The sequence below is a fragment of the Centroberyx gerrardi genome, chromosome 10 (assembly GCF_048128805.1).
Source record: "Centroberyx gerrardi isolate f3 chromosome 10, fCenGer3.hap1.cur.20231027, whole genome shotgun sequence".
NCBI lineage: Eukaryota > Metazoa > Chordata > Actinopteri > Beryciformes > Berycidae > Centroberyx > Centroberyx gerrardi.
In genome coordinates, this window is record NC_136006.1 from 25,255,757 (window position 1) to 25,268,800 (window position 13,044).

The following is a 13,044-nucleotide window of genomic DNA, read 5'->3' on the forward strand; positions in this document are numbered from 1 at the left end:
AGGATTCAGTAGGCCCACGCTGTGAAAGGGAGTCGTTGGCATTCATCTCCGGCATTCAGCAGTTCCTCTCGCCGCACTGCGAGCTGTTCACTGATGAGCTTGAGCTCAGGCTATTTTCATGGCTGACGTCAAGGAGCCGTCTTGGTATTGTGTTCAGAGAGTGAAGGCCGAGACTTTGTTCTGCTACATTTACCCAGGGGCAGGCTTCAGAGTTCCTGCTGTCGGAGAGATCCGGCCTCTTAGGCATATTTACCGTCAGAGCTGGTTGGAGCTGTCAGCTCTGTCATGTTGCAGCGCTCTCCGCTCTCACAGCACTGTCAGAAATGGCATGGAAAAATCCCATGTCTCAAAATATCGGCGTAGTGGGAATTGATTTCAAATGGCTAATTTGTCGAGATTTTTGACATTTTACCAGGTGTTTTTAATGGGTTTATCATGCTATCATGATCTTTGTTTCAACTTTTATTTATCCAGGGAAAGTAGACTGAGCTCCATTCTCTTTTCCAGCCAAACCCTGCTTCTCATTTATACAGTTCCACACATTCACACTGGGAGCTGCCCAGTACAACCACAGTCTTCTACTGTTGGCCTCTACTGGAGCAATGTGGGGTAAAGTGCCTTGCTCAAGAGCTCCTTGATGATAGCTGTTGAGGATAGAGTGTTACTCACAGTTTCTACACACGGAGACCAGCAGCACCTGTCACTTAGCATCACTGAAACACTGGAGATGTCTGGAGGTTTTTCCAGCACCCAGAGAGCCTGATTGTCTATTCAGAAAGGCCAGACGGCTGGTTTGTTGCCAATCTCCACCTCCTCTCTCGGCAGCAACACACTCCGGCTTTACACCCTTCCCTTCATTAAAGGAAAAACCTGCTGTGCTTTACCAGATCACACAAGCCTGAATTTATCGATGGAAGACTGGTGTGTGTGGGCAAACAGCCTAGGACTGCTCTGCATCAGGTTTCTAGAATCGGTTTTGCCTTTCAGTCATTTTGATCGTGATGTTAAAGGGGACGAGTTGTCCGTGTCTTCTCGGAGATGCTTGGTCGTCATGGACCAAGGTGAAAACGGAGAGAGAGCCAGCTATTGTTCAGCTAGAGAAACGTCATCCGCACTCTCATTTCTGTTTTGCTCCTTGAAACGGAGGTTTGTCCAAGCCCTGCTGTGCTTCCACAAAAGAGACACGTGACATCCAGAATAATGATAGAGGGCTGAGACATTGTGCTCTGTCTCCAATACATTCTTACTGGAGACTGTGCCATCAGCCTTCATCAGAGACTGGAGAGGTTCTAGTGAAGCACAATGGAGAATGTTTTCTAGATTATTGTATGAAGCGAAACTGTGATGGCAATAAGCTCTGGTAAATCATATTTTCTCTTTCAGCTATGAGACATGTCACATGTCACAAATTTCCATTGCATTCTATTCTATAAATAGAGACCAGTTTACTTTACAGGCAGTGTTTTTGTTTTTGGCTTCTTGTTTGATTGTGTATCAATTCCTATGGGTCCTTAATACTTATAATAGAGGCACAGAGATTCCTGAAATAATAAGCAAACGATCTGGGGAAATGTCCAAATGAGAGAATGTTTTTCTCGTTCAAATCTGTACCATGGGGAGATGAATGCAGTCGACACAAAGCACTGTCAACTAGACAACAACTGCTATAGAGAGTGGTGAAAAGCTGTGGACATTTGCCATTTCTCTTATATTTTCATGCATATTTCTTCTACTCGTGACCAAGCCTCTAATAGCTTTCATAGCATAGTGTTACCGCTAATATTTAATCATTTTTGCATTAAAGTCAGAGATGGGATTTGAAGGCCTACAGGGCAGCTTGTGCTGTTTTTTTTTTTTTTTCTCCCTTCACCACTGTGTTTCAAATGAGGAGGAGTCCAATTTACTCTAACAGCCCATTTCTGAGTTTGACATCCAGAAGCTCAGCAGGCCGGCACAGTTCGTCTCTAGATGTAGATTTAAATGGGCTTGTGCATGTGTAGAGACTCGTGCACGCCAACACACACGTGGGTACACACCAGAGTTAGACCAGTACATCATTATGCCGATAAATCAGGCTGGTTTTGGATGTTTCAGAGGCTTTTCCACCCTGACGAGCAAAATTCTGGGGGAAACACTGAATCCTTTTCAGATTGTTTTGGTATGGAAATGGTCAAATTCAAAGATACTGGCACAAAATATCTGTTATTACCAGCTTGAATCCAAAAATATTGGCATTGGCCTTTAAAAAATAAATCTAAATGTCGAAAACAAGTCTCTACACTCACTGTTTCACTGTGCCCCCGTGTCTCTCTCTGTCTGTATCTATGTGTCGCGTCCCTCTCGCTCTGTGGCTGTATAATTATGGCTCCTGCCTCTTTTGTCTGAGCCGAGAGTGGAAGGGCCCCGACCTCTCCGGCTCTCCTCCCCCTCCCTCTCCTCTTCATCATCTTCTCCCTCCTCCCCCTCTGCCACGTCTTCTCATTCTGGAGTTAGAGGAGAGAAATCTGAGGTATGTTAGTCATCCGCTGGGCGAGCGGCAGCGGTACACGACCATGGCAACATATTAAGGAGGGGTGTGCGAGAGGCAGAGAGAGTGAGCAGCTTGCAAGTGTGCGATGTAGGAGTTGAATTTGCCTGGCAACAGGTGAAGAGAGTAAGACCAATCTGAGCTTTTCTGACTGCTTTTTGCAAAATGAAATATGTTACCATATGTTACCTGTACCTCCTGCTCCCTCCCTCCCCCATTATCCCTTGCATCACTCAGAGCGAACGACTAATAAGTAAAGCAGTCCTCATCATCAAAAATGCATGGAGCTGATCTGCAATTAAAAAGGCCTTGGGTTTGATGTCGCTGACAGCAAACTATCAGCACAAGGCGTCTCCTTTGTGTGTGTGTGTGTGTGTTTTCTGAACAGCAGAGGTTCAGTGAGTTTATCCCCACCCCCTCAGGTGTGTGCGTTTTTTGATTGCACAAGGTGTGCATGCGTGTGTGTGTTGTATGTTGTCTGTGTTTTTTTGTTTGTGAGGAGTGGGCTGAAGATGAGCTTTGCCCTCCTGATGTCAGGAGTGCGTGTGGGTGTATGAATCATGATGGGGGCGGGGGCGGTGGTGGTGGTTGTGAGGGTAACGGGTCGACGACAGCGCCTGCTATAGCAGATGGTTTCAGTCGGCAGGGAGGGGGAATACAGATAGAGCTACAGCGAGAGATACATAACGTGCAGAGCTAGCCAATTGTTGCTCTCCATGTGGTTAAGCCTGGCAACTTAAAGCTGCACTAGGCAACTTTGCCCGTCAACTTGACGCTTCCAGATGGCAGCGAGAGGTAACTGTTTGAAAGACTTGAAATCGTGAAGTGTGGTCAGTAAACTGCACACAGCACGCTCATGTTTACCCACTTTTACCCATCCATGATCACTTTATACCAACTTATACCAAAGGAACCAGAGGCAAAAGATGGAACGTTGGAGAGTCCAGCTTTCTCTGGACGGAGCGCTCATTCACTGCTGTTTAGTTTGTTTAGTAAATACAGTTTGTAGAAGTGACCACACCCAACACAACTCAAATAGGGTGAATGTGGGGATGGGACATTCTTCTCTGTTGCAGCCCTACTTTGTGATTTAGACTGATAAGGCAGGTGTAATTTTACATGAAAATATTGCCTAGTGCTGCTTTATACGTAAGGTTACATAAGCTTGCACTGATATGGGTTTTTGAAGCCTGATACTGATAATGTTTTTGGAGTGAAGCTGCCAATTTGCAATATAATTAAATTTGGCCATTCCAAACATTTAAAAGGATTCAGGTTCCCCAGAATTGTATTCTTGGCAGAGTGGAAAAGCCTCTGAAACAGCATTTAGATCATGTGACACTAAAACGCTCCTTTTGAAACCCAGGATGATAATAATATTTATAATGATAAAACATAGTCATGCTTACTTGTGTTGAGTCTAATCAAAACGTCTCATTCCAATCTGTTCAGGTTGAGGTCTTCCCATAGACAACCAGTGTAGCACTGAGCAATTCTACAATAAATAGCCTACGTATTCAATCAAACTGCATCATATCAGAGGTGGACGACACTGACTGGTCCACTGATCTGATTTTTAGTTCAAGGCCAATATTGGCCCTATATCATCTTTCTAACCCTACATAAAGTTTCTATTCTGCAGCAATCCACCGTGCTGCATTGTCTAATAACTATATTGGGATTGATGATTAGTAGTAAACTTGAAAGAGAGCTGCAAAGCAATTAAAATGGGAAGAGGAAATAGCACTTTATACTGAAACATCAGACATCTGATCTCTTGTTATTTATTTCTGGTTAGCGAACACTTTCTTATCATGTCACTGCTGGAGTATGAAGAGAGCATTAATTAGTATTAATTAGTAGTCTTTTGGAAGGAAAACACAGAACAACCTATTGTTGGCTTTGCTGACATGGTGAACGGTGGCGGTGTACATTGATCAGTGTTGGGCTCGGCACTCAAAGTATTGTATTACTCATTACTCATTTCAAAAGTAATATGATTATTTTACTCATTACTCCCCGGGAGCAGTAATTCATTACATCACTTATTATATTATAGTATATTATTTTTGATTACTCTTCCTTTTTTCCAGTCAAAGATTGGGATAACTCAGTTTCCTCTACTGTGAATGATCAGGAAACCAAACTGTTGCTGTCTGATGCTCTTGTTTTCCTTTTACTGGATAAATCAAATTAGTGGGAATACTTCCACCCAGAGAAAGTCAACTTCACTGCCATCCTCTCATCTAAACTAGTTCATAGAGGTGTAGCTCAGGGCATTCTTGCATCAAGTAATTATGATGAAAACAAATCAGGAGAGGGGAATAATAATAGTTTTTGGATAATTCAACTTAAGTCTGATATTTGGAGGGGATGATAACAAAAATAACTTGTTTTTTTATTGGTAACTAATATTATTCCTGAAATCGAAATAGTAATTTATCACACTGCTCATTACCTAACTGTGGTGTTGATGACACACATGTGAGAGCAATGCAGAGAGATGAAAAGAGGTCCTCCTTTAGGGAAGAGGGCAGGATTTGTCTCACTGACTGGCCCACTTTTAAAATACCAAGCGTCTCGACTAGAACTGGGCGGGTAGGAGAGGGCTCCCTAAGGAGTTTCTGGAGCCGGGACTGTTGCAGTGTGGAGGCGACATGCCAGTACAACTTATCACTCATTCTCTTTTAGCAGATGGTGGGAAGGCTGGAGTCTATCTATCCAGGGGGCTGTTTGTTACTACAGGGTATCTGAAGAGACTGGAATCACATGGAAACCACCAACTAAGCCAAAATCAAACCCTCATGTCTTAGGTGGGATTCAAACCCAGGGCTTCATTCAGAAAAACCCTGGTGCCTTAAACCAGTGTGTGTAACAAAAAGCAATATATATGGTGTTACTGTTATCCCTCTGATTCCTGACTTTTTACCCTATAGAATGTTCTGCTCATAAATAATGGTATTTAACACATATAGAGAAGTGTAAATTTAGTCATTTATTGCAAATAAAACCATCTGTTTCCTGACCAAAGCCAATGCGATTACAGTGTGAGCCAGTCCAACATGTCTCTCCCAGCTGTTTCTATCAGAAGATTCTGGAAAGATACCGGCTCCCTGCCTGCTTAGTGATAGCGGTCTCATACAGAAGTTAGCAGCTGGGTCGGGATTTAATGGTTTTTATCTAAGAAACATTAGTGGGTGATGAAGAAGTGAGGCTTAAGCTTTTGGAGGCAAGCAAACCAGCTTTGATTCCAGTATATTACCAAGACTTAACAGAGCTTACTGAGGCTTTCTCATGTTTTATGCCATTGATGCCAAGTAGATTCTCAAGAGTTCATACAAACAATTAGTGTTCTAAACGATATTTGATAGATATAGAATATATAGACATGATTAAGACATTCAGCCCATTTTTTTTAACTCACATGTGAAACACCCACATAGACTTTTGCAGATAAATTTCAAAACATTCTCCGCCATGAGTTCCAGTGTCACTTTTATTTGTAAAATATTCACATTGAAAAGTAATAGGCATTGTTGTGGCACTTACTTCACAGAGGCTCACAGCACTAACAAACACACAGTGGTTCATTTAGTGCACATGCATCATGCTAGATTCAAAGCCCTTACATTGATCATGGTTCCTCACACTCACACTGAACTTATGGGACAATCGGGCGTGATCTGAGAAGCGGTTTGTATTGTTCCTGTCTGATTTGGTTGTCGCTCTATCAGTCCGTCCACTACGCCTGTAACACGCGCTGTGGCTTTCTCTTCAGGCTCCAGAGAGAGGCATTAGTCACGGAAATCCAAGTAGCTAATACACCAACTAAACACAATGTACACCGTGTACAGCAACATGACACACACACACGCACACACACACACGCACACTGTAGTAAAAGCTCACTGGCACAATGGTGCACATCACGGCTGGTTGTGGAGGCTTTTGCAGCCAGGATTGACAAAGCAGTAGAAGCAGTTCTTGTGCAGGGACAAATCCACTGGTAAAGCTGTGTGTGTTAAGTCAGAATCTTAATTTTATCCCTAGGTTTTATCTATTGCTGCTGTTGGCTTGTCTCCCATTTGACAATATGGTACTTTTTGTGGTACTTTCTGGTTGATACCTATTCAGATACAATTTAGATACTGCATATGCTAAGTTGATCTGGATCATTCTGAGTTCTATAGATACTAGTGTACAAAATGGTGCAAAAGATTAATGCCAAAATACCAGTCTGTTGATAATAGCTGTAGAATAGCCCAAACTTATCAAAATCCTGGGTTTGTAAGCCAACATTGTGCAGTAAAGACGTGAATAGTGTCCTGCGAGACAGTCCAATCCACCTGTCCTCCTTCCCCTACCCATAATACATTACAGCTCGGCACACATTACAAGCTCTTCAAGCCAGTACCTTACGGTTAGCGATATCGGATTGGATTTGGAATCAGGCACTGCTCTCTCCTCCCCCCACCCCTCCCTGTCTCCCCTCTCCTCCTCTCTCCTCACCCCCCTCTTCCCCTCCGTCCTACTTGACGAAGTGCAGGGCCTCGGCCGCCACCACGGAGCCCTTGCTGCTGTCCAGGCTGGTGATGAGCTTGAAGCCTCCCCGCAGCGCTAGCATCACTGTCTCCAGCTTCAGACAGTCAAGCGTGCACAGGAAGGTGCTGTCCTCCTTCAGGACGAGCCGCGAGCCCGGCTCCGACTTGATGAAGTGCCGGAACTGGATCACGTTGGACGACACCTCGAACTCCTCCGGGAAGCCGTCTAGCCGGCTCTTGGAGATCTGCACCAGCCGGCCCTTGACCTTGTCGATGAAGGCGGGGTCGCTGCAGTACACCTTGAGGCCCTGCGACCTCTCGTGGCTGTCCGTCACCTCCAGAAAGGCGGGCTCCCGCTGGGCCGCCCTCTGGCCTTCCCACTCCAGCACGGCCTCTACCAGTTCGCTCAGCCGGTAAAACTCTGCCTCCCTCCTGAGGAGCCCCGCCTCCCGGAAGTCGTCGGGCAGCTGGAGGTCTCCGGTCCGGAGGTAGTTGAGCACGTGGCGGAAAACCGGACCGTCTCTGTCGATGAAGGGGTTGCCCATGGAGTCGGTGTGCTGCACGGGCTTCTTGCCATTGGCCAGCTCTTCTAGGAAGGAGCCCTGGTGCTTGACGAGGGTGGTCCGGTGCGCAGCGTACAGGAAGCCCCCCACGTTCAGGGTGATGGTGCCCGACGAGGGCTTCTTGAAGCTCTTGCTGGGCTGCAGCAAGTCCGGGTTGATGTGCCTCAGTTCACTTTCCATCCTTCTGAGGTTCCATTCCATTCTCCGATCGCCCTCTCCTGCTACAACCCAGCCTCCTCCAAGCCGGAGTGTGTGTGTGTGTTCGCGCGTGTGTCTCTGTGTGTGTGCAGCACAAAGAAAACCTTTTTTGTTTTTTTTCACTTGTGTATGTGGTGCCGGGTGCGTGAGAGTCTTTGGTGCTGTCCAGAAAATGAAAAGGTGCTGTCAGCTGTCGCACAGTGAGAGCAAGTGTGTTGGAGAGAGTGTGTGATAGTGGTGGATGGGTGAGTGCTGTCTAGCAGACGAGCTACAGAGAGCACTGGGAGCTGAAAACAAACTGGCTCTCTGTGCTTCTCTCTGTCTGTCCCTCCCCCCTCTCTCTCTCTCTCTGTCTCTCTCTCTCTCTCTCTTGCTCTCTGTCTCTCTCTCTCTCTCTCTCTTTCTCTCAGGAGGGGGTGGGCGGACGCCGTCACATGGAGGGAGGAGAGAGAGGGAATGAGAGAGCAAACACCAGAATAGCATGGACTCCAGGTGCGCGCTCTCTCTCTCTCTCTCTTTCTTTCTCTTTCTTGCTCTCTTTCCCTAATTAGCTTTGATGAAAAAGGTATTGAGTTGAGCTTCAGCGTGCACGCACACACACTCACACACGCACACACACACGCACGCACACACACCACCCCCCAGTCTCCAGATGGAGGGGGGTTGCTTCTGTAATCTTGGTGGTGTGAAAGTGTCTCAGCTAGTGTGAGTCTGAATGTGAAACTCCTTTTGCAGCCAAACCCATCTGTTTACCGCACAGAATTAGATGTGAATTGGAGTCTCAGTTTGAATAGGAATGCCTGTTTAATCCAGGCTAATTCTGGGGCTTACTGTCATGCTTTTTTTTTTTTTTTTTCTTTTGTCCGCATCTCATCTCTGGATATGACAGGGAGGGGAGACAGGGAGAAGTGGGCAGTTACCCTGTACTTATGTAAACGGCAGCAACAGGGAATGCGTTTATGTAAATAGCCTGTTTCCTCTCTACCGAGGTAACAAGCAGATGGCCAAGACCTCCATGTCATTTGAACACAAAAACCGGTTGTCTGTCTGTGCACATGTTGCATGGATTGTGTGTGTGTGTGTGTGCAAGTCTTTTGGGCAGGTTTTCGGGTTCTTGCCGAGGAAATGGACCAATTATAGTCAATGGTTGGCTGGTTGTGAGGGAATGGTTTTTGAATTGGCCGGTGCTTCGCCCTCTGTCTTCCCACAGGGGGATTGCACTAGGCTGGTAATTGGGTCTGGATGCCTACTATCTGTGCTGTAGCCTGGGGTCGGTGTGTGTGTGTGTGTGTGTGTGTGTGTGTGTGTGTGTGTGTGTGTGTGTGCACGCATGTGTGTGTGTGTGTGTGTGTGTGTGTGCGCGCATGTGTGCATGATTGTGTCTCGCCCAGTGCAACTGCTCTTGTGTAAAAATGCACTAATGCATGTCAAGACATGAGGAAAAGGGCCCTGCTGGAATCAGATGGTGCAGCAGGATGGTCTACTGGTTAGTGAGGTTGTCACCCAACCAGAGGGCGAAGGGGGTTCGATTCCCTGTGGCCATACCTGTGTCCTTGAGCAGGATACTTAAAGCAGTTTTTGGCAGATTGTCCCAATGGTCAACTTGCCCCATAAGTGATGAGAATCCAAAGTGATAGTGATAAGACACCAAAATGATCCATGTGTCCCCGGTAGATCTTTAGCCTCGGTGCTCCATGCTAACACTATGTTGAGTGATAGTTTTGAACTACCAGGGACTATTTTCCATGTTTCTATTGTTCTCTCAAGTGTTGTTCAATATTAGCGTGCAACGTAGTTAAAGGCATTAACGTCATTTTCCACATTTATTTACACCACATTTTACAAAAAGTGATGTCCTGCTTGAGAGGAAGGAATAGTAAGTGAGGGTGGTGGACCCTGGGTTTTAAATCACTGCACAGTGGATGAATACGTGGTTCTTCACCTGAAATAGTTCCAGTGTTCTTGCTTTAGATAATGCTCGTCACTTACTAGTTGGGGTTATTTCGTGTGTCCTAAGTAACCACCACTATCTATCATTTTGCCATCATTATAATTTTTAATGTCTCTGTCTTCATTTAACACGTTTGTGAACAGATTCAACAACAGATCCCGCTTTTAAGACAACAAAGCTGTCATTGGTCCGTCGCCATTTTGCATTTCTATTCTTGGTTTACACTAAAATTAGTATTTAAAAAGGAAAGTAGATCCGGTCTCCCAAACAGGAACTCTCTCTCCAAAATGGTATCCCTCCGCTATGTTCTCTTCTATTAATAAAAATGCTATTTGGCAAAATTATGTTGTAAAACGTTGGACCAACAGTCAGTTGAAAATCACAGCAGCAGGATCTGTTGTTGAATCTGTTCACCAATGTGTTAAATGTCAGTTTTCAGTCTATTTTCGTGGCTCATTCAAATGAATGGGAAGTAAAAATCAGAACGCTACAACCTCGTCCAGCTACATCCGATCTTGGTGAGTAGTTTATATTCTGATTTTTATTGCGGTCTAATGCCAAATAACCCCCGTGTTAAAACTAGGTGGAATATTGATTTAACCTCTAATGATATCACACACACACACACACACACACACACACACACACACACACACACACACAGACAAATCCACAAACACTTGGGAAGACAACCCTGTCCACTCACAACTGTCTGTTTACGCTCAATTCTGTCCAGCACATTTCTGCTACAGAAATATCCCAGTCCAGACGGTTTGTTGTGTACTGTAGATGTGGTTTTTTTTTACGCCTACGGGGAGGCAATGCCAATCAATATGCATAATTTAACAGTGCCTGTACAGGAGTCTGGCATTGACAAAATACCTGGAAGCTGGCAGCATTTGTCATTGCGGGACAGCAGACGCGGTGTGTTTGCTTTGCAGTGGTGTTTGTGTCTCCCTCTGCCCCTTCACAGAGTACTGCTTATTAAAGTTAGGTGTTTCATTGCATTCAGTATGGTGGGAGAACAGACGCAGGATGACTTGGCTGTGCTGAACACAGTAGGCAAGAGCAGCAGTGTCCTGGGATGGTGAAGTAGAGGAGATCAGATCATTATGAAAAGGTGGAGAATGACAAATATACTATATATATATATAGTATATATGTGATTTGAGAAAAGACAGCATGTGGAAGATTACAGCATGTAGGACAAGTCTTCCCTGCTCTCTGTCCGTCAGTCAATGAATAAATAAAATCAAAATAAATGAAAGAGACTTTGTGGACCGCCTGTTCACCTTCAGATAAAAAGTGAGCCACAGGTGTGTTGCATTTGTGCAACAGGTTATCAGCCAGTTGCAACGTGGAGTTAAATGGAAGTGCAGTGCACAGAGGAAGTTAAGCATTCATTTAAACAGTATCACTCCATTCAAATGCACTGACAGCAATAATTGCGGTGGGGTACTGGCAGGGATTCTGAACCCTATGTGTGTGTGTGTGTGTGCCTTTCCCTTCCTTCCTTCCTGTGTGTGTTTATCTGGTTAAAGATCCCAGAGTGACAGCTCTCTCTGTCTCTGCAGCGATTTTCTAATCATAACGTGATTAGTGGTATCATCATCAACAGCACTCCATTAGAATTGCAAACGAGGCCGCGATACGGCAGAGAGGATTGTGGGAGGTTTGACCTGCTTTCTGCCTCTCGATCATTAAAACCGCTTCATCAAGGACGATCATTATCTACAAACTCAACGCGAGAGTCTGTTTCAGTTACAGCTGTTGCGTCTCCTTATGAAACTCACAGCCGGGACGATTGGATTAAATTTCCCCAAATGCTGCCTGCAAGGACTCTCCTTTCCTCTTAAAGGTGTTGAATTATTCATGGAGCTGCTCTTGGAGCTTGTGGTGTAACATGGAGTCACTGACTGCTGTGAAGCTGGCATGGCAACCACTTAAAATAGAGTCTTGTATGAGCGGAGAGCTGTCAATCTCTCTTTCTTCATCATGCAAGCCTATTTATGTAGTGTGTGTGTGTGTGTGTTGGGGCTAAAGTTAGTCTGATATATCGGGGCAATATTGGGTTTTTATTAAAAATCTGATCTGGTCCGGTCAGTGTCATCCACCTCTGATATGATGCAGTTTGACTGATTTATTGTAGAATTGATCAACGCTACACTGGCTGCCTATGAGAAGACCTTAACCTGTTTTATTGGTTTCATCCTGGGTGTCATTGGAGAGTTTTAGTGTCCCATGGTCTAAATGCTGATTCAGAGGCTTTTCCACCCTGAAACGAAATAAAATTCTGTAAGAAACACTGAATCCATTCCTATTTTTTATCAGTATCAGCCTTCTAAAACCCATACCGGCTCGAAACCTAGTTGTAGCATGTGGTTGGTAACATAGGTGCTAACCCATGTTAACATCACAGCCAGTGGGCCAAACAGAGTCATAGGCATTGGAAAATAATTTCCACCTTAATGAATGAAATCATTAAATTGCCTTAATGAAGCCTCCCTCTGGGCTTGGTTGAGATGAGCTCTAATGGAAAATTATATTTGGAGATTCAATCAGTGAGTTTGTCCCCCCTCTCCTATCCCTTCCAGTTGTAATCATGTACAGACAAGACTCTGTCAATACTGTGTGTGTGTGTGTGTGTGTATTCACATACATGGCGGTCATATGCAAGGATTCAAATGGGGTTGTTTGGATTAGCAACAGTGATTTCCTACATTTCCCAGAATGTCTTTCAACACCCCCCAGAGAAGGGAAGAACTTGTTGCATTCAGCTGATGGTTTTGGTGGAGAGAGCAGTAGCGATGGTGGAGCGAGAGTTTTTCCAGTCGAGAAAAGAGTGTTGTGTCCCTTCCTCAAAACACAACATGTCTTATGGCTGCATTGCATTCTGATCTATTGAGGCTGCTGTCGGTGGAGAAATTGGTATCTCTTCCTCTTCTACCATGGATTTCTCCCTGTATGATTGTTAAACGTCTTGATTCTGAGGGACTGACACCAAAACCTGACGTTTACCTTTGTTGTTTTAGATCACATTTTCTGCTATTAATTTCCATATTAGCTGCAGTGGAATTATCTGGATGTGACATGACGACACGCCGTCTATGTTTGACCAGTTATCCACAGGAATAATAACAAACAAAGCAACATGGACAAAATGAATAAAAGCCACAGATTAGGCTTTACGATAAAAGTTTGTTTTAAGAAGAGATTACAAAGATGATACTGACTCTGGCAGCCTCAGATCCAAAAGCCCGCTCA

The 13,044-nt window shown here is 44.8% G+C and overlaps 2 protein-coding genes across 2 annotated transcripts in view; one reads left to right on the forward strand and one right to left on the reverse strand.

Moving 5' to 3' along the window:
- Window positions 1-13,044, forward strand: part of gtf2f2b (general transcription factor IIF, polypeptide 2b) — a 36,334-nt gene that overhangs the window by 12,067 nt on the left and 11,223 nt on the right. The gene's annotated exons all lie outside the window — the stretch shown is intronic.
- kctd4 (potassium channel tetramerization domain containing 4) lies at window positions 7,056-7,832 on the reverse strand. Its single transcript, XM_071895812.1, has one exon. It carries the CDS (start codon window positions 7,830-7,832, stop codon window positions 7,056-7,058), a length of 777 nt encoding a protein of 258 aa, XP_071751913.1.